Source organism: Pyxicephalus adspersus, chromosome 12, assembly GCF_032062135.1.
Source record: "Pyxicephalus adspersus chromosome 12, UCB_Pads_2.0, whole genome shotgun sequence".
NCBI lineage: Eukaryota > Metazoa > Chordata > Amphibia > Anura > Pyxicephalidae > Pyxicephalus > Pyxicephalus adspersus.
The window spans coordinates 10,414,735-10,437,245 of record NC_092869.1 but is presented as its reverse complement, the minus strand read 5'-3'; the positions used below and the strand labels follow the sequence as shown (position 1 = coordinate 10,437,245).

At 36.8% G+C, this 22,511-nt stretch overlaps 1 protein-coding gene across 2 annotated transcripts in view; it reads right to left on the bottom strand.

Moving 5' to 3' along the window:
• Positions 1–583: 583 nt before the first annotated feature.
• SCFD1 (sec1 family domain containing 1) overlaps positions 584–22,511 on the bottom strand; it is a 59,082-nt gene continuing 37,154 nt past the window's right edge. The window contains exons 16-25 of one of the 2 annotated variants that reach the window (XM_072429095.1): positions 17,662–17,732; positions 16,074–16,153; positions 15,918–15,980; positions 13,179–13,254; positions 11,897–11,950; positions 9,034–9,086; positions 7,966–7,999; positions 5,471–5,536; positions 4,220–4,288; positions 584–2,173 (exon numbers count right to left, since the gene is read on the bottom strand). In XM_072429095.1, the coding sequence (XP_072285196.1) occupies positions 2,150–2,173; positions 4,220–4,288; positions 5,471–5,536; positions 7,966–7,999; positions 9,034–9,086; positions 11,897–11,950; positions 13,179–13,254; positions 15,918–15,980; positions 16,074–16,153; positions 17,662–17,732 (590 nt within the window). In that variant the 3' untranslated portion in view covers positions 584–2,149. Of the gene's footprint in view, positions 2,174–4,219; positions 4,289–5,470; positions 5,537–7,965; positions 8,000–9,033; positions 9,087–11,896; positions 11,951–13,178; positions 13,255–15,917; positions 15,981–16,073; positions 16,154–17,661; positions 17,733–22,511 lie in introns of those variants that run through there. The other variant, XR_011923135.1, reaches the window with a different exon arrangement.

The following is a 22,511-nucleotide window of genomic DNA, read 5'->3' as shown; positions in this document are numbered from 1 at the left end:
ATGTTGGTTGGTACATTGTATCCTTTGGACATGTTCTATCTTAGTCTAATATTAGAAAATGGTCAATGATCTTCTCGCAGGTTGGGTTGAGATTACAATACCTTTACAGGTAGTCACTCACTTTGGGTCTACCCATACGTAATATTTCTAAACTCAGTAGAAAATGGGACTAGATGTCAACATCCCCCGAGCTCAGGATGTCCAACTCATAGAACACCTCACCGCCCGGCTTTATGATCACATTGATAAGTTCATGGCAATCTAGGCACCTTGGGATTCCTATTAATTTCTCCTACCAATATATCCCAACATTGTGCTAATCTCCCTCCTTAGAAAGGACTTATCACATGATTGTTGAATAATTGTACCCCTCAGGAAACACTATCCCCTAGGCTTCTACCCCCTATACTTATTCTGTTCTTTTTGCCCCTATTGTTCCTGTTACTCATAACAGATAGGGTTTTGAACACATAAGTACTGTACCTTACATATGGAGTGTCAAATTATTCAATACGGTCACTGTGATTCTTCACATGCACTGAATGTTGGTGTTTACTGCTTCAAAGTAACAAATTCCCAAATATTTAGTTCTTTAAAATCAATTTTTATTTCATAGAGAAAATGCATAAAATTAACAAAACAAAGAATTCTACTAAAATCATCTTTCTGCCAGGAACATTCTAGTGGTCCACAACCAGAAGCTTGGAAGCCACATATTGTTATCATACATCTGATATTGCACACAACCTTTTGTCAGGTTCTAGGCATTGAAATAAACCATCTTTTGTAAACACTTCAGGGGACATTGATCAGTTCTGTCCCATAGCAAGGCAATGCCAAACAGAAGCAGTAGGACAGATTTACTACAAGGTTACATTTTTTATACAAATATTTTTTTCTCAGCTGCTAACTTAGCTCTGAGACAGAATAAAACCTTCCCCAGACCATTTCTTAATTGTGCGTCAGTTTGGCGTGAAAATCTTTCTCCTCTTCGGCGCTAATTTTGTCAGGGAACTTTGTAAATCTGTTTTAGTTGGATGCCCAGAAATACAGGAGCAAGGACTGCAAATACACAATAAGACTGCCATATATACTTTGCCTAAAGCACAAGTAAAGTCCTGACTAGCTGGATATTTTTTGTAGTAGAAGAGACTTCATAGAAGTTTTAAGTCTCTTCTGGCACAAATCTTTCTGCCTGCCTGTAAGGACTTTTCTTTTTTGGAATTAGGTAAAGATTATGGCAGTAGAGTAATAAGAGACATCTCGGTGTTGCCACGTTGGTAGTACATGTGCCATAATGCTTAGCATTACCATGGGCACTGGCAGCGGTACTTACATCCACTTTATTAAGGCAGCCTGACTTGGATAGAATTGTGTCGCCTATTTGCATGTTTAACTTTTCCCAATGTGTCATAAACATGAAGCCAATCAATCAAATGATTTATATTTTTATAACTGAATTTACCATTAAGAAAGGAATTGTGCTCTGTTCTTTATATATACAGACCACGGTGAGAAATGATACATTGGTATTCAGTTCGGTATTGCATACAAAACAGGTTTCAGTTTACTGAAAGTAAAATAATATATGAAAGCTACTGCTACCTGCACTTTGCATTAGTGAATCAACCTATTATAAGTTTTCAGTTAAAAGTGGTTAATCAGATGAAACAAGATTCATATTCCTGTAATATTTGGTTTTCCTGTGTGTAGAACTGGTCAGAACAAGGCTACATGTGGATGACTCACACCAGAGTATTCAGTATCATAATCCACGGTTTTACTGTAAGCCATTTCAGAAAGTAGAACTCTGAACACACAATTTGCTTTAAAAAATTAAACAATTATTTGTTTTTATTTGGAAACAACCTTTTTGTACAGAGAAAATGTTAATGCCAAGGGTACCGATGAACCTCCAGCAAAGTTAAATATGAGAGTCTTTTTATAACGTTGGAGGAATCAGCACACTTTTATCTCTGACTCTCTGGAAAATCTGTGTTGCTTTTCCAGTCAGACGTGCAGGCACTGGGGAACAGCTCTGCCGAAGGATTTGTGGAACGGTGCAAGTATAGGCCGGGTCTTATAGTCCATGCATGGTCAGATCACACTCTGGAGAAGAGCGAAAGATGATCTGGGTCCATGTCATCTGTTACTTCTGTCCAAGCTGAGACAACTGGAAGGGAAACAGAAAAAAAATAAAGTAAAACATGAATCCTCCTTCCACAGGAAATACACAAAATGACAAAAATAACCGCTTTCACAATTAAACCTGTCAAGACAGATGTATAAAGGCTGACTTGTTTTAAAAAGTGCAAGTCCAGGGCTGTCATTTTTATCCTGTTTACCACTTAGTAAGTCAATCATCTGAAACAAGCCAAGATCTCTCCACCTAAATACCAGTGACTCAACAAGAAACAATAAAAGAATGAATATGACAACACTGCAGCCGGAGTCTTTACAACAAATCAGCAATAGCTGATTCCATAACTTTTCTACTCCCACAGGCTCTTCTTTGCTTTCACTTCCTAAAGCTGGAGTGTATTTTCCATACACTAGAATTGTAGAATTGCCATTATAATCTGATAAGATGCCTGCGGTTAGTCTATACATTGTCTAATAATAGTAACTGTGCTACAATGGACATGAAGCAGGCTGCAGTGGGAGTTAAATAGACCAGAAAATGTTTATACTATTGAGCTTCATTGTGAAAGGTAGTCTTGTGACAGCTTTCAGCTGGCATTTGGATCAAGTAATATGAGATAATGATGTTTTTTCCCTAAAAATCAGTACGACACTTTCCTCAAAAATCTCATAGGAATGTAAAGCCCTACCAGTCAAACATTTGATATTAAAACAATATCCTTTAGTTTGAAAGTATCCTTTTAAGCTGATGAAATCAGGCTTCTGCGGTGGACATTGAGTGCAGTGATGCTAGTGCTATGTCACATATGGAAGGCACTCTACTCTACTCTGCATATTTCTTCAGGAATATTAGGAGTGTCATGTAACGCGACAGCTTGGAGTATACTGACTTGGGAGTAACAATGATACAGTGTACCCCAGTGACGGTATTTGGCTGTCTATGAATTCAGTGAGACTTTACTGGTTAACCCTGACAAAACCCTCACTGGCTGCATTTTGGGTATAAATGCTCACCCTAACTGCTGCATACCAGATAGTTGGTCCATGACCAGTCCAGTCCCAAAGACCTTATGCAGCCTTTGGGGAAGCAATGCCCCTGCCATGGAATTTTAAAGTCATTTTTACATGATTTAGCATGCAAGCTAAATACTTTTTGCCCAATTGGTTGAATTTGGATTTAATTTATTTATCTGTATTGTAAAAAGAGATGTTCCTGTACTTTTGATCTGGGTTTTACTTACATATAGATGGAATCCTTACTTTAACAGATCACACAATTACCAAGAAACCAAGTTGTAAAGATGAACATCAACAAGCAATTACAGCCATAGAACTCAAAGCAGAAATGCTCATTGCCCTCAATCTACCAACACACACTGAAAACTGATTTTTAGGCCCCAAAGTATAATGGAAATGATAATAATGTTTAGGAGCTAAAAGGAAGACAAATGTACATAATCCCCATAGCAATCACCATCAAACATTTGTTTTTCTAGGTAAAATAATAAAAGTTAACATCAGAATATATAGTTTGTTAAAATAATTTCTTTGGAGGAGCTCTTCTAAAATTCGGAAATGCTGACACTTCTTGTTACGTTTAAAACAAATGTAAAACAATGTTCATAATTACTTTACCAATTGTTGTCAGATTTCCATTATAGAAACGGGAACGTGTCTGTTTTACATTCAGCTTAATCAATGCCAAAATCAACTGCAGCAATCACAGATGGATACAGCCAGCCTGAGAAGCCATTATAATACAATATATAGATATTTTCGAAATCACCAAAGAGAAATGGACTTGGGTTTAAGTAAATGAAGCATATAAAATGGGAACAGGGCCAGAAGTCCAGAGACCTGGGGGGTATAATATGTAAACATCAAAGTCATTTTTATTGTTTCTCCCTATTATCCTATATTAAAGTGGGAGTCTATATGTGGATCTCCAGAAAAATGTCTATCATACAATTCCATATATTAAATTTAGTGAGAATGAGGAAAAAAACTTGGACCCTAGATATGAACCAGACAATTTACTAGGGTTTATTTAATCACATTTAGAAAAGACGCCCTTTACCTGTTTAACAAACTGTGAAGCATTAAAAAGCTCTGTACAGCCATACAGAACGTGCTTTCCTTGTTTGGTCTATGAAAGAAAGAAGAAAAAGACAATGCACAGTGTTAGATTACATAAATAATGATATGTATTCAACATACAACTCAATGGAATTAACGTTTCTTGGCATTCTTCCAACATTTTTATCCCCAAAAGGGTTAACAGTAGCAGGTAATGAGTATGAAGTCCCAGGAACGGCTCTGAGGTACTGGCGAGGGCCACATAAATAACATCTATGACAAAGTAAGCAAAAGGAAGGACAGGCCTTAGCAACCAGTAACAGGATCCAAAAGCAAAGCAAAACCAGAGCTGTTTGCCTGCCATGAAGCTTTATTTTTATAGGGTAGAATATTTTTTGCATGTCAATAAGCCAAAGTCGTCTGTCTGAAGAGAAGGTAGATGAGAGACAGAAGGGGAGGAAAGAAGCAGAGGAGTGTAATCTGGGGAAGGGACAGAAATGGAGCAAGTAATGAAGACAGGAGTACAAAGTATCTGAAAACAGGAATAAAATAGGTTCAGAGAATGAAATGGAAAGTAAAGAAAGATTTATTAGAGGAAAAGTCTACAGAAACAATGACAAAGTGTTAAACAGCAGCCTTACATTGCAATGCCTTTAAAAGAGAATTGGATGAGAATGGGTAGGTGAGTGCATAGTAAAGGGGAAATTGGGATTTCAGGAGGATAATTAGATGAATACCAACTGTAATCTGATTTCTAACTGCAAGGGACAGACATTTTGAAGACACCTAGACAGTTTTATCTGTAACAATTTTAGCAATGCACACAGGGGCCCACTCATTGCTGCTGTTACATGCAGACTCCATGCTGCTCCCCATCTAGAGAACATCACCACTCTGATGAATATCCTAATCTCTTGTTCTTCCTATAACATTGCCTATTTAGCACCTCCATCAGTTATCAGGAAAGCAGACCCAGTTCATATGCCAAGTGGCGATATAAATATACCATGCTATAACATGGCTTTTTCAAGCAATTCATCAGTGTGTACACAGGTTTTCTCTGTGTTCTTCTGTAAGGAGGAGTATAAAGGGCCAAAATAAAAAAAGTGGAGTTGGTGATTATGTGACAACTTAGATATATAGATTATATTTAAATGGTGTGCTGCAATAACAAACAGAATACTCTAAATGCAGACAAAAAGGACATCTGATGTTTATACTCAGAAGCAGATAACTCTGGGTATACACCAACCTTTATATAGTCTACTAAATTCTGGTATTCAATATAGTTTCCTCCACCAACAACAAACACAATGGCCTGTAGGGAAGAAAAAAAAAGTATAGATTAGCATAATCCACAATCCTAACCTGATCACACATTTACAATCTGGTTTTGTAATCTCCAAGCTACCAGCAACACTGTAGTGGAAAGCATACAAATGGAAAGCATTGCTTAGGCCAGGTTATAAGGTCGATTTTTAAAGCATTGAATCTGGCATTCACTGAAACATTCGCTGGTGGAGAATCTTCCAGGTCCATGTTTTTCAATGGCAGTATTTGATTCTCCACCGGAGAATGTTTCAGTGAATGCCATTTCACTGTTTTACTGCTTTGGTGGTTACTGGTTCAGAAAAAAAATTTGTGTACACTCATATACCCATGGAAGGTATTATTATAAATTGATGCAGCTAACATAGGACATAGAATAGCTGCAGGACAGAAGTTAGCCCTTCATGGAATTTTGATAAAACTCTGAATAAGAGGAGTGACCAAAAGTAATAGTAAGTACCTTGAGGCAACAACACAAGTCAACATGTCATTTTCATCAGATATAATTTTATGTGGGCTTTGTAGTATTTTTGATGCAGATTTTTTCTCTAGCATGTCTAGTTTTTGTGATGCAGCTAAATATATATGGTGCGAAATTCGTTATAAATAGCCTTAACATATTACAACATTTAGGAACAGTTTTCTTTTTTTAAGGCTAGAGACCGCACTAACTGCGATTGATTTCATTTGTCATCATGCCTAGAAATTGCCTTCATGATTCAGACAGTTTCTGTTATGTGTGTGGTTCATTCAGGACGAAAGCACAACGTTGCCAAATTACCACAGAACTTAAAAATATATACAAATTATATTTTAGCTGTCCACTTTGTGACCAGGATAAATCTTGGGCTCCACATGTCATCTGTACCAGTTGTTCCAAGGGACTGCATGACTGGCAAAATCGTCGTAAAGCAGCAATCCCGATGTTGTGGAGAGAACCGCAAGACCATCTAATCTGCTATTTTTGCCGCGTCAAGAAAAGTGGATTCTCAGGTAAAACTAAGCACAAAATTGTATATCCCAGCCTGGATTCTGCAATTAGGTCTGTTCCCCATGATGATTCATTGCCAGTTCTTGTACCGCCAAATGATGGACTTGCTTCTGTAGAAGGTGATGAGGAATGCGGTGGAGTTGCAGCCAGTTACAACACCGAATCATCTGATCCTGACTACTTGGCCGATGAAGATTCAGAACCAGAGACCTTTACACAAGCAGAGCTGAATGATCTCATTCGTGACCTAAATCTCTCCAAGGACAAAGCAGAACTTCTTACTTCAAGGCTTTAACAGAAGCATTTGCTTGCAAAGGGTGTAACTGTAACTCATTACAGAAAACAAAATCATAACTTGACAACGTTCTTCACTAGTGATGGCTCACTGTGCTATTGTCATGATATAAATGCACTCTTTAACATCTTGTCACAAGAGCATGTTCCATCTGAATGGCATATCTTCACGGATTCCTCTAAAAGAAGCTTGAAAGCAGTCTTACTGCATAATGGTAATTCCAAACCAAGTTTACCGATTGCCCATTACATTAACCTAGAGGAGTCCTATGACAACATGAAGTTACTACTTGAAGCAATCCAGTATAAAACACACCAGTGGAAGATGTGGTGGCTTGCTGATGGGAATGCAAGGAGGATTCACAAAATATTGTTGTTTCCTATGCCGGCGGGACAGCCGATCTACGGGAGACCATTATGCCAAGTGTGTTTGGCTACGAAGTGATACCTATAAGCCCGGAAAAAGCAGTGTCAAGTTTCTGCCTCTGGTTGATCCACGTAAAATATTCCTGCCACCTCCCCATATCAGGTTAGGCTTGATGAAGAACCTTGTGAAGGCCATGGGTAAATCAAACTTCATGGGTTTTAAGTACCTTGTTGAGAAGTTTCCAAACATAAGCACTGCAAAAATGAAGGAAGGGATATTTATAGGGCCACAGATCAAGTCTGATTTAGTGGTTTTTGATGATTATTAAAACTAATTTTTTGTTGACCTGTGCAATTGAAATCAGCTGATTCTTTTTAAAGCAGGAGGAGAACAAGCAAAAGCTGTAACGCTATCAGAAGTTCTCCTGGATCACAAACTAAGAGACAAAATAAACAGGTTCAGCAATGTTTTGCAGTAACATTTAATTCAGTGACATGTATGGACATTCTCTTGAAAATGATTCAAATGAGTCTTCAAGTTAGATTCTGGAAAGAAACTTGACACTGATTTGATTTGTATCAACTTTGATTGTAAGATGAGCTAAGAAAAATAACTTTGGAGAACAATTACATAAAAATAGAAATCATTACTTCCTTTGATACATAAACCTGCCAAGTAATTTAGGTACTGTGTCTGCCAAATGATTACATGTGAATGTTGGTCAGTTATAAGGTTTTTATTGTCATTTAGGGGTTTCTTGGCTTACCTCTTGAAAGGGGTTCTTGTTTCTTGGTACAGAACTGTAATTACAAAACAAAAAGGTATGTGTTAATTCAATGAAAAGAATATTCCAGGCTCATTTACCGAGCTATGATCCTGGACAAAAATCTAGGAGTTGCCATTGATGACTTGTTTTTAATGTTCCAGGTTCTGGTTTTATAATTCCGATTATAGCTTCATGGTCAGGTAAGGCCCCATCATCCTGAACTTGTCTGATATGTGTGAATTTGGCTTTATTCACTAATGGTTCACAGTCTTTCGGATCCGGGCTTCCTTGTCTTGTATGTCACCATTATTCTAATTCTGGATTTACTAACTGGAAGGTCACAGTCATCATGATTGGACCTTCACTGCCCATACCACTGTTATTCTCATCTTGACTTCATTGTCAGATGAATCACATTTAGCCTGATATTTAAATCACAGACATCAAGATCTTTGCATCAGTTCAAAAATAGTTTGAAATGTTGGACCTCCTGATGTGTAGATAGTAACTGTATGGTTATCAGTCATCTTTGACTTCAGTTTTATTTTGTGAACTGCAGATCCCCTCCCCCTATCTTATTGAGAAGTGGGAAAAGGGATGTAATATGCATTTCTAATACACTTTGAGAATTAGAGAGACCATGGAGCTACTGCATGGATATAGTATAATAAGTGAGAGCGTTATCTCCCTAACACAGGAACTGGTAAGATCCCCAGGTAAAAAAAAAAAAAACACTCTAAGATAATGAATATGGAAAAATATCTGGAAAACATTTGCTAAAAGTTGTTTTTGTAATTATATTAAAAATTGTCACGGAATAATCACATTCTCTAAATAACTTTTATAGACATTTACTACAAGAAAACAGATAAAAAAAGAAAGCCAGACATATATTTGCATGCATTTAAGAATCCTGTAATTCAGCTCCTGTAATAATACTCAGTGAGTTTGAAATATCAAATGCTTTTTTTTAAGGACCCCACTGCATGATTTTGTTGCAATAGCCATCGTCTTTTCTGTCCAAATAGAGTTCTATTCTACAAACATATTCAGGCACACAAGTGTTACCTGTCATTTCCACGTAACATCTTGGGATCAAAATATCTGTAGTCATCTGTTTCCTGTAGGATTACAAAAAATAAATAAAAAATGTCAATCACATGAGTATATATAAAACAAAGGTAATATTAATAAAGGTATACAAAAAACAACAACAAAACAAACATATATATGCACATACAGTTAGGTCCATAAATATTTGGACAGCGAAAACTTTTTCTAATTTTGGTACTGTACATTACCACAATGAATTTTAAATGAAACAACTCAGATGCAGTTGAACTGCAGACTTTCAGCTTTAATTCAGTGGGTTGAACAAAAAGATTGCATAAAAATGTGAGGAACTAAATAAAGCCTTTTTTTTTTTTTTTTTTCTTCACACAACCACTTAAATTCAGGGGCTCAAAAGTAATTGGACAATTGACTCAAAGGCTATTTCATGGGCTGGTGTGGGCAATTCCTTTGTTATGTCATTATCAAAAAAGCAGATAAAAGGCCTGGAGTTGATTTAGACAAGTCTACCATAAAGAGAATACTGCATGAAAGTAAATACAGAGGGTGCACTGCAATGTGCAAGCCACTCATAAGACTCAGGAATAGAAAATCTAGATTGGACTTTGGTAAAAAAAAAAAAAAAAAAAAAAACATTTAAAGAAGCCAGCACAGTCCTGGAAAAACATTCTTTAGAGAGATGAAACCAAGATCAACCTTTACCAGAATGATAGCAAGAAAAAAGTATGGAGACGGCGTGGAAAAACTCATGATCCAAAGCATACCACATCATCTGTAAAACATGGCGGAGGCAGTGTGATGGCTTGGGCGTGCATGGCTGCCATGGCACTGGGACACTAGTGTTTATCCATGATGTGACAGGACAGAAGCAGCCGAATGAAACGAGGCAGAGACATACTGTCTGACATACTGAAGTTCAGAGACATACTGTCTGCTCAAATCCAGCTAAATGCAGTCACATTGATTGGGAGGTGTTTCATAATACAGATGGACGATGACCCAAAACATACAGCCAAAGCAACCCAGGAGTTTATTAAAGCAAAGAAGTGGAATATTCTTGAATGGCCAAGCCAGTCACCTGATCGGAACCCAATTGAGCATGCATTTCACTTGTTGAAGACTAAACTTCGGACAGAAAGGCCCACAAACAAACTGAAGGCGGCTGCAGAGCATTAAAAAGGAGGAAACCCAGCATCTGGTGATGTCCGTGAGTTCAAGACTACAGGCTGACATTGCCAGCAAAGGGTTTTTAACCAAGTATTAGAAATGAACATTTTCTTTTCAGCTTTTTAATTTGTCCAATTACTTTTGAGCCCCTGAAATGAAGTGATTGTGTTAAAAAAAAGGCTTTAGTTCCTCACATTTTTATGCAATATTTTGGTTCAACCCACTAAATTAAAGCTGAAAGTCTGCAGTTCAACTGCATCTGAGTTGTTTCCATAAAAATTAATTGTGGTAATGTACAGAACCAAAATTATAAAAAAGATGTCTCTGTCCAAATATTTATGGACCTAATTTTATATAAAAATGGGAAATGTTTTTATCATAACTGGGTTACATGTGAAATCATTTACTCACAAAAACTTGTAAGCCTGTTTGCCTAATATAAAAAGTTCATTTAAAGGAACATTTGCTGTGCTTTCCACTGTGGTATATAAAGGACACTTTATACTGTAAGAAGAGATTCTGTGTTTCCTCTGGACACAACAGCAATGGGGCAACACATTTTTTTTTCCAATAATTGTTCTTGACCGATCTGTTTCTTGCGTTCAACCCCTACAAACCTGTGTGCCTGTGAGAGTGAGGAGAAATACCCAGAAAGTCTGGGAATGAAGAGCATGTAGCACTCCACAATTAGAAATGAATGACAGCTTACATTACAATTATTCTAAACATGGGATTGGGATTTTTTTTACCATTTTATCACCTAAAATGTAATGCTTTATTTCTTTACCCAACAAATGTTTAATCACTTCAGGTTACAGCATTTCAGTTATCAATTTCCATTTCTATTTTTATTTAAATTTTAAATACTGATCACCTTTTTTAAGTGTTTTGTTTTGTTCTGGTACATATGGAATACAAATAACAGTAGACCAGTGAACAAAGTACAAAAGAAAACCCCAGCTAGATGGGAAACAACAGAAATATTCTTTTCACAGCTCAGATATCTGAAGCATACTGTACATATTTTCACATACTGCCCTTCAAATGCTTTTAACAAAGGTGTTTGTCCTATACACACACTGTATTCCAAACTAAAAATGTAATATAAGACAGTATTAACTATGAATGTGTAGAAATTGATCAAACACTAGGTTTATTTCAAGCTGCCTCCTACTGAATGTGGACTAGACCAGTACATGGAGATCAAGCTTTGTATACAAACACATGGCCCCCAGAGCAATCATTTTATGAGCTCCTGGCAATAGAAGCAGCTTAAAGGAGGGCGTCCGGTTGGGGAGTCCTTTCCAAAATGTATTTTTTTTTTCCAATTTCTGTTTTTACTTGCAGCTGGGAGCAAATATAATAAAACCACCAATACCAAAAACACAAATATACAAAAAGGAAAATAAAAACAACTGGTTGGAACACAGCGATCCTGAAACACTTGAATAGGTTTTTAATGCTTGGAAATGAGACTTAATAATGTTTATCTGGGGCTGGCAAACAGCTGCAGTTGTCATATATGTCTACTTTGAGGTTATGTGTATCTTTAAAACTACATTTTTACAAAGAAACTTATAATTTGCTCTCTGAAAAATGTTGATCTTGTCTTCTTTGCTACTTCAGCATAACAGTCATATTTGCAACTGCAGCTGATAAATGGGAAAATATTGTAAGATTGATTCTTACTTACCGGGTTGGATTTCACCTCCATTAGGCTATCGAGGACTCGAGTGACTGGTAGGTTCTACAAAGACAAAGAATGACAATGGGGCACAATAAATATACGAACAAAGACTTATCTCAATCTGAGGTCAATCAAATGCTTTAAAAGGAAACTATAATATATATATATGAATGCAATCTACCTAATGTATAATTTTAGTCAAAACTTGTATATCTTTAATGATGTTCTAATTAGCAAGAATTATCCAACCCCTCCCCCCCTTAATTTTTTTTATTTATAGAAGCTAATAGAACATAGGTATGACATTTTAGGGAATTAAACCAAAGTTGTTTGAATGAGCAAAGCACAGGGTCATTTTAAAATGAATCACTTTAAGAGAACCCCAAACATTATTGACTTAATTGGTCACTGTTTTCACTGGATTTGTGTTATTTAACAAGTACAACCATCAAACACACACATGCAAAGTGCATTAGGTCATTTAACTGTGAAGTGCTTCAATAGAGTGTTATTATAATTATTATTATGTCTGAGCATCAGGGCCAGCATTACAACTTCATCGCAGACAGGAAGCCAGAAGCTGCCTGTGTTAGCTGTCAAGGGTCTAAGACTTCTAATTTGCAGCAAAGAGATGTAGAGTCCGAGCTCATCTGTGGCTCTTTAAAGCTGCTTTTATGTTATATGGATGACTGATGTCTGTAGTATTATATTTGCCGTAAAAAGAAAACAATAAAGTGAAGCTCTAATTTAAATTTCGATAGACGCACACATTTCTGATTATGGATATTTACATCTTGCAGCTGACGTTCTGGGAAGAGCAGACACATTTACTAAGGGCGCAGCGGGAGATGTGACAGAAAGTTCTGTACCCAGTGCGTGTATCAAATGTCCAAACACACTCACAAAGCTTCTTGTTTTGAGCAGCCAAAACAAACAGGATGGGGGAACCGGGCAGGATAGGAAGGCAGCTGCATTAACCCATATGCAGATGTGATGGATGGGAACACAAAGAGATTCAGCGCTACAGCATTCAACAGTGGAATGGCAACATTAGTATCAATATGATTACCATTAAACTGAATGCAGGCTGTGTGCAGGACCGCACAGCCACACAGCTGTGTATATGTGGTGCACCACAGTATAATGACATGCCGAAGACAGGGCTAAACTCGCACTCAACCTGTCCTGCAGTCACTCAGCACATGCAGCTCAATTACATTCCCATCGGTGGTGGGTGAGACTCTAGTTTACACTTGTCAAAATAAAGTCTGCTCCATAAACCGTTTACCTGCAGCTTTAAAACCAAGTTTTTCACCCCCTCCATGACAAACTGTGACCCCGTATTCATGACTCTGGAGAGCAGCCTGGAAGTAGAAAAAAGAAGGTAGGGTATAAAGAGATGCATCTCTTGTGCCAGATCCTTCACCCTACACAAGTTACAGAGAAAACTATCATTGTACCTGCATAAACAGTGCGTAGCTTTGAAGGCTTCGGCTTTGGATGTGTCTATGTAATCTGTCTGACAGTAGAGGGAGAGGGGGCGTAGAGGGACAAGAGATCATCTGTGATGGAAGGGAACTGTGCAATGCCAACCTTGGCAGCGATTCCAGCTTCCCATGGAATGGCACAGAAACACTTTGTCCTAATTGGTGATAGAATATGAAAGTCACAATACTACTAGGAGGGCTGCAACCTAATATGTGAGAGCAACAGGTCACATGCAGGTGACTGGCTCAAGAGGAGACGATAGTATGTAGAAAGCCCAACGTTAGAACGACTTCTACATAAGAAACGTAAAGGAGTATTCCTCTGCGAGCCAACAGCTGACTCCAGTCCACTGTTCATATCGGCTTTAAGTCTGCCAATGCATAGCAGTTGAAGCCTTTCGAACGGTTAATTGGAAAGTGGCCACAGGCGATTTTTGATATTGTGAACCCTGGACATAATATAGAAGGAATGAGATTGATTTGCACAACATTTTTCAAAATTACAAATTACACATTTTAATTTTTTAAACTGCCTTACATTTTAATATGGAAGTTTCATGACAAAGTTATGCCTTTAGAGTCAAACATCATTACATACCATTTCACAAAAGAATGATCATAACTGGCTAAAATGAGAAAAGTTTATTTTAATATGGATGCAATTAAAAATTCATTAATTTTGTGTGTTTTATTGCATTGGTATGGTAATTATGAACACAAATGGGATTTTAACTGTGAAAAAGAAGATTGCTATTTGTTTATTAGAATTCATGTCCCTGGCATGAAAAAAAGATGTGACTATATTACTTATATACAGCTGATGTATTCTTGCTAAAGCAATGGCAGGAACTTTGATTTACAATTTTCCTTGCATGAGTGATTTACACAGAACTACAGCTCCAATAACCCTTTCTTTGCATTTAATACCATTTTTTTTCATGTCTTCTTCATGTTAGTACAGTAGCCCATCATACCTACAGCTTGGGTCATGGATACCACAGGTCATGGATACCACAGGTCATGTAATGAATATCTGAGACAACCAGTACAATTATTAACTTTGTAGAGGCTTCTACAAAGCTTTAAATATACTTCTAATTAAAATGAGGAAACTAAGGTTTGATGAACCCAGTAACTCTACAGCCTGACAGATGTCCTAGCCCTAGTTTTATGGAAAAGAAGTGACAGGCTACTAAAATATGTGAAAGATTTGAATGATGAGTGGCCTTTTATGAAGGTGTGATCACTGTGGTGTGTATATCATCATATACATTAGAAGGTTGTGTAAGGTCTACCACAATTCTCCGTACACATTGCAAATGCTTATTTACCACATTCCAATCACTCACCACCTGTAACACTACCTTAGGTTCTACTTTTTATTAATATTTTTATTAACATCCTAGTTGTGAAATTTTAAAACTTCTGGAAACTAAATTATGCCTACAGATAAAGGAGTCTCTGGGGGAATTCAACACACAAAGCGCTGTCAATGTTACAAAGAAGGAAAATTGGAATTTTTGGGCAGTTATAGAAAATCAGGTGGCTGCAAACAAACGGTATATTGCAATCCGATTGTCATACAACATTGTATGACAATCGGGTTACAACTGAAAGAAAATACTTACCCGGTCTCCGCAGCTCCTCCAGACACGTCTGTCCTCTTCCTTCTTCTCCGGGCGAGTGCAGTAACGATCTCCGGGGTTTCCCGGTGGCGTCGGTGCGGGAGGCGGGGCAGGAAATTCAAATAACTTTGCATTGAACTCAATACAAAAAAGCTGTATTGAGTCCAATAGAAAGAAATCTTTATATAATATATATATAATTGTATTTTATATATATTATATAAGCTACTGTACAATTACATTACATTATACACTATTTTTTTTTATGTTTTATAAAAAAAAAATTTTTATTATTAAATTTATAAAATTTTGGACAAATTTCGGTGAGTTATGCAGTAATTCGGTGAATTTTAGGTAATTATTGAGTAATTCAGTGAATTATAGCCTACAAACTAAAATAAATTTCCATGCAAAAAATGTAACACTTTTTGCATGGAAGTAGGGAAGTTCGGAAAGAATAAGAACACCTGGCATTCGCGTACGCGTTCCCTCAGCGATTTCTGATGATGTCCGTGCATGCGCCCGTCGATGGGGGTAATTTTTTAATTTTTTTTTTACATGATTGTGTGTTTCAAACTTTTTTTATTTTCACGATATCTACTAGACCCTTGTTCGGACATATTTCTGTAAGTTACAGGTCTACAACTTAAAAAAAAAATTTCATGAAAAACAGTGTACCGCTTTTGGTACAGAAATCCAGACATCAGTGAAACACCCAGGTGGTTAATGTGTCTCTTTTGTTTGCTACTGTTTCTCCCCTATGAACATTTATTACAAAGTATGAAAGTCTAAGATATAAATACATACTTTTTACTCTACTGACTTTCAGCCTGAAATTTTGGTTTACCTGATACAGGTATTAAGAAGGTTTTAACTAGAAAACATTCACACATGGAACACAAGTAAATCTCTTACCCTTTGGATTTAGTTGCAGAAAGCCCATAACTTGCCGGTGCTGATGCCATCTTTGCAAATGCTCTAAATAAAAATAAAATTAATGTTACCAGTTGCTGTATTACTACACACTAACTGAAATACTTTGATCAGCATGCTCTCACAGGTGCAACTTACTTCCACTGTTTGATGTAGTTTAAAGGTGCCAAGTTGCATCCTGCATCTTCCAGTGCTTTCTTATATTGATCCAGGTCGGTCTAATACAGAGGGAAATAATAAGATATATGAAAAAAAATGTACAATCACAAGTATCATTCTTCAACCCCTCAAATCCTCTGCATCAACCAAAATGCATAATGTTTGTCACCCCAGATAACAACAATTTTGGGCAACATAAATCTAGTGTACAGGTGTCTACCGTACAGGTGTCCCCAGATATCATTACTGATTCACCATATTGGATTACTTGTGCCCAACACCATTTTTAATTCTATGAACATCCCCACAACGGAGTGTCTTCTGTCTGTCCTCTCCTTAGAACAGAAGAACAGAGCAGAATGTTCTCTTCAGGAATCTTTCCTAAACTGTCACCTAAAATGATCACCAACAATCTATGAGGGTGGTAGTAAATGTTGATATAGACATGGATATTTGTAATGCTAGGTGTATTACAAACTAGCTAAAAAAAGGATACTAAGTGGTATATTAATTGCTTACAGAACATAAACAGATTCTAGAATTATTCATCAACAGGAAACTAATAATGGGATTTAAGGAATTTAGTAATTTGCTATGTGGTCCAAGTTGTCTAAAACCACACTGGGATGCTGAAACTACTAAAAAGCCCATAAAATATTTTTGTTAAAGTTTCAAAGAAAAAATAAGCAAAGTGATGGCAGGACAAGCAGGACACTCATTAGTACCATCTAAAAAAGTATTTTAGGATAACAATGAGCAAATTGAAATAAAAAACTTAACTTAGTTAAAGAATTAAGAAGTACATGATTAACAAGTGAATTTCAATTTTATATATATCTTCTATAATTTTATTTACCAACAGATATAACACAATTGGCCTGATTTGATAAAGCTCTCCAAGGCTGGAGAGGATACACTTTGGTCAGTGAAGCTGGGTGATCCAGCAAACCTGGAGTGGATCTGGTCCAGGACTAAAAACATTTGCTACCAAACAGCAAATGACTTAAGAAATCCATTTCAGGTTTGCTGGATCACTCAGCTTCACCAATTAAAGTGTATCCTCTCCAGCCTTGGAGCGCTTTAATAACTCAATAGGTTCAATGGTATAATAATAAAAATGGAGCAGATAAGTAAAGTCCATTTTTACATATTTTAATGAAATAAAGCAAATTAAATTTAGATTTAAATTTAGACAACATTTTAATAGCCATTTATTTTCTGTAAAATGTGTCAGTTTCTACAAGCTTTCTTTATTAGAAGCTTTCCAAAGAAAAACATGAATGCAGACATTGTGGACAATGCTGTTTGGCTGTCATACCGCCTTACTTATTTCTAGCTCAGAGACTCAGAGACTCAGAGAAGCTACAGGGTTATTATCATAGCAAAGCAGCTATTGTTGCACTCATATTTCTTTTGTAGAGAATTACTTTAAGGAGCCATCTGCATACTAGGTACATTTCCATTTAGCCAGAAGTTTTTTTTCTAGGCTGTGTCTCTGCAAAACAATTCACAATTCATTCATTAATGTATTAGAAATATTTTCAGCAAAGTATAGTACTGGCAGTACCTCAGATGGGGGCTGTGCAGACGTGATGTAATAGATCAAGAACAACCGCATCTTGTCTTCTGGAGTTCCAGCTATAAACAAACAGCGGGAAATATACAAACACGTAAAACATGCAATAAAAGAAACCATTTGCTGCTTGACCACAAGTAAATGGAATAATAAATTATCCCCAATTTGAGTATAAAGTTTCAAAAGGTGTATGTGTGTGTAAATCCTTCATAGTTGATTCACTTAGCCTTAGTGGCTGCATTACTCTTAAACATAGCAATATGAGAACATGTTGTTTTTATAGAATGGTGAAGAAGACTGTACTGTGCTGCTGAAGATAACATTAAAAGATACAAACGGAAGAAATTAAAAGGCATTACTATGTTTAATACACTAAATACAGCGGAAACCAGGGTGGTGCCGATTAAACCTATTCATGGGATCCTTATGCAGCATTCTCTGTTCAGTTAAAAAAAAAAATGGAGTGAAATTCAAAGCCTATGCTAACATGCTAAACTTTAGGGCTACGTACACACGTGCAATGGTTCTCGGACAATATCGGATGAGAATTTGGCGTGTGTACAGCTCCTGTCGTTCATCATCTGAACTACCGACCTGGCAGATCCATGGACGATGGACGACGAACGATCTTAATGGAAGTGAAGGAGGAGGGTGCGCAGGGGTGTGTCGCTCCATCGCTCTCCCCTCCCCTCTCCATAGAACAGAACGGTGCTGTATGTACAGCTCTTGTTCATGCATCGTGCAGTCGTTAGTCGTTGGAAAGGATCATGAAAGATCCTTTCGAACGAAAATGATTGCACGTGTGTATGTAGTCTAAGAAGTACTAGAAATACTCTGTAGCTGACTGCAAACACAACAGAGAAAGAAAGTTGTAGTGTAAAGATACAAAGCGACTGGTGGCACTAGTTATAGGGAAAAGAGCTGTTTCTTATGTGTGTGAATTGGTTTACCTTCCATAACATTTCTGATTCTGTTCCCTCATTTTTATGAGTTATACATTTTTGGCCACACTGCACAGCCAGGATGTTGACCCCATAATTTCTACTACTGTTAATATAAGGACGTGTCTTTTTGCTAAAGTAGCTACAACTAGGCATGTGCACAGTACCAGACTGACAACACTGCAGTGCAATAACAGCTTGATTAGCTGAAACAACTAACCTTCACTCTTCCAGGCTGTTCAGTTGGCATTGGAAACTAACTAAAAAAAACCCATTTAGGGGTTCAGACTAGCAGTATAAAAAACACTTTGGAGTTCATGTAGCTGGGCACTCTTGTCAAACACCTTTTCCATTCAAAGGTGGTGCGGTGTTCTAATGCAGCACTCAATATGAAAAGAATGCTTGACTGCAATTCAAATGCCCCACATGTAGCGTATGTACCTGAATTTGACCTAGCAATATTCACTAGCAGTCACTTGGGCTCATAGGAATGGGTTGAATGATGTTGGGCAATGGACTTAGGAAACCTAATAGTATAAAAATAAACATGCAGGGGAAATTTCTAAACTGAAGCTAAATATTATACCACATGTTTGTTGTATTCTGATATCCTTTAAAGGGCGATTTTTATATATTTTTTTTATTTTGGCTGGAATTCTGAGTTGTTTTTTTTTATTAAATTTACTTTAAATATAGTTTAGCTTAAAATGGAACAAACTCTGCTGATGATGCTCAGCAGTTTGCTATAATGTACCAATGAACAATATATTTGAATGTTTGTACATTATTAATAATAATTACCAGAATTTATATAGCGCCAACATATTACACAGTGCTGTACATTAAATAGGGGTTGCAAATGAGAGACGGAAACAGACAGCGACACAGGAAGAGAGGACCCTGCCCCGAAGAGCTTACAATCTAGGAGGTGAAAGAAGTAACACACCATAGGAGGGGAGATATGTAGTAGTGGGAAGTAGTGAGGGTTTTAGAAGACAGAAGAAGACGGGTAGGCAAAATTGAAAGAAATGGGTTTTGAGTGCTCAATGAAATTACCCCTCAAAGCACCCTTACTGAAATCTCCCGATTGCTCCCACTGACTTGTTTGCCTTTTATTTATTTTTTTAGCCATCTCAATAGTCTATGGTGACATAACTCCTGGACATGAGAGATATTTCAGCCTGGCAGTCTGCTAAATATGCTGAAAAAGTACAATGAACTGGGCATTTGTAGCTCAAAATCTATTTACTTCTGGGAAGCAGGAGGGCAGCTTATACTTCATATTTGACAACATTAGTCTATTCTACAATAACGGTCTATCCGCAAAAAACAGTGTCCTTATTTTTAATAGCCACATCACATAAAATACTGTACTAGGGAAAATCAAGAAAATACAAAATAAAGACTATTTAAAGCATAGTACCAAGGGAAGCAGACATACTGCTCTGAAGATCTGTATAGTAATTCAGGAAAATAGTCTGTAAACCCTTAAGGGCATTACATGGGAAACATAATTCCTGGCGGCTGTACATAACCTAAGTGATAATCCTTCTCACCTAATAAAGAACAACTTGTTGTCTGATATATGGCCAGGGTGCACTGCTAAGAAATATAAACTTAGAATGATTGCCACAGAGCAACAGCTTTTCAAAATCAGTCAATTTCCTCAACCATTATATAATAGATATTATTTTTTTTTAATGCACAGCCCCTTATTTTAATTTTGAATAGAGTATAGAGGATAGGGTCCCAGTTTTTCTGTGTTACTTCTAAGAAATTCCGTTAACTTTTTTTCCCAGGAACACAAGCAAAAAGAGGAAATCCTTTCAAAATTATTGAACATCCCCTCTTTGGAGTGTCCCTATTGAAAGTTTTCTGCCCACACCTCCTGTTCTTGTAACAACTCAAAAGTATTGATCTGCCATTACTTTCTGTACCAGAGCAGTGGGCACCAGGGTGAATCTCTTCAGTAAATAACCAAACAGAAGATCAGTTTTAACCCGTTCCACCACCACACCACTCTATCCAAATCAGAGATGGAGTCAAATATTAAACATACAAAGTTGTGTGAAAAAAACAATTATTATTTCCCTCTTCAAAAATATTCTTCTATACAATTATTGTCTCTTAGTTATGGAGCTTTTTAGTTAACAGTAAAAGTGAATGGGGTATACAAAATACCTGCAGTCTACTTGCAAAACAACCCCTCACCCCCACAGTTTTTCTGGAATACAATGCTCATTAAACAAATACGATAACTTCACATTATTAATTGCATCTACACCATGATCATGTTTATCTACTACTATGAGGTATAACCGGAAAGCTGCTCTCAAGAAGCTACTTTCTAGATAAGTTCCTGTCCATTGAGTGAAGTCTATGAATATAAACCAGGGAAACATGACATAATGTTACTGGCTGCAAATATTGGCAGACATTATTCTCCTAAGGTGTTTGCTTATGGATCTTTAGAATAGTCAACGTTCAGAAAACCTGAAAAACGTTCAAATGTTAAACAAACTTACAACTGGGCATTGCATACATAGCCAAATATCCCATTTGTCATATGGAAAGAAGAACATAGAATAGGACCTCAGTTATAAGACACTTAGCTCTATGTAAGCTTCCTAGTAAAAAAAATTAATATCCGCTTTATGTCATTTCATCCTCCACCTACTAATGTTAGTGTTGGTCACAGAAGCAGTAGTATATACAGGCTACACTTTCCTTTATCTGGACATTAACTCACACTCTGGCTGCCATATTTAAAAGAGTTTCCTTTTAGTATGTCATGGGACAATACTTCAAATATACCCTGGCTTTGCCATATGGCCATCTTACAGCTGACCATGCCTAAAATAACTACAGAGGGAGTTCCTCCAGAGCTGAACCATCTACCAAGTCCTTAAGAACATTCATATGTCTTGGAAATATCATATTTAGCCCATGGTGCTTTTAGTAGCCAAATATTAAACCTGTTGATAGAGAATACCCCCACAGGCCTTTTACAAAAGCATCGGCCTGTAGGAGGGCAATATAATCTTATAGCAAGATTTTCAAAGCTTTTAGCAAACTTTGAGAAGCTTTGTTGAAACCCTCAGAATAGACTTTCCGTGAAAAGATGTCACTGCCAGCCCTGAACATCCAAAATACAAATACATTTAAAAAGCTATTGGAAAATAGGCTGTTGTGCTATGGTCTGGAGTGCATATTTAAAGGAACTCTAATAAACAGATCTCTGGGGAGTCAACAGAAGACATGGCTAAGGTTTATTTACCATTATTATTTTTGTTTTTTACAAACTGTTTATTTTTGAATGGTTTTTTAAGCCATTTAGGTTGTTGCGGGGTGGCAGAATAATTCTTTCCAAAATAGTTTCATTGGAAGAAATTATTTGAATTATGAAGATGTTAACGAATGGTGTCAGTCATGAAATTCCTATGTGAATATAGTGTTTTTCAAAGAAATTGCTGCCACAGGAATGACATTTCAGTTACCTGTCACCTCTATATTATGACATTTTCTTTTACTGTGAAGATTTTCCATATTTATTTTATCAGTGTTTAAGGATCTTCAGCATAGGTATTTTCCATGCAGCCAACACTGCTGCTAATAAATGTGTCGTGAGCTATATTGTGGAACTTTCTGGATGGACTTCATTTATTTTTATAGTAGTGTTTTGATTAAGTATCTAATATCATCCAGAAGAAGGATGCATGACAGATCTACCACCTTCCTGATTATAGTTTTCTTCCATTGATAACAGTGAAAATTGAGATTTGCATACGCTGTAAATGTAGCTGTCTACGTCTCTGGATCTAATGATAGTTTTGGTAGTTTTAAATAGTACCTATAGTTTGAATAGATCATTTTCATCCTTTAATGGACAAAAGTGATTCT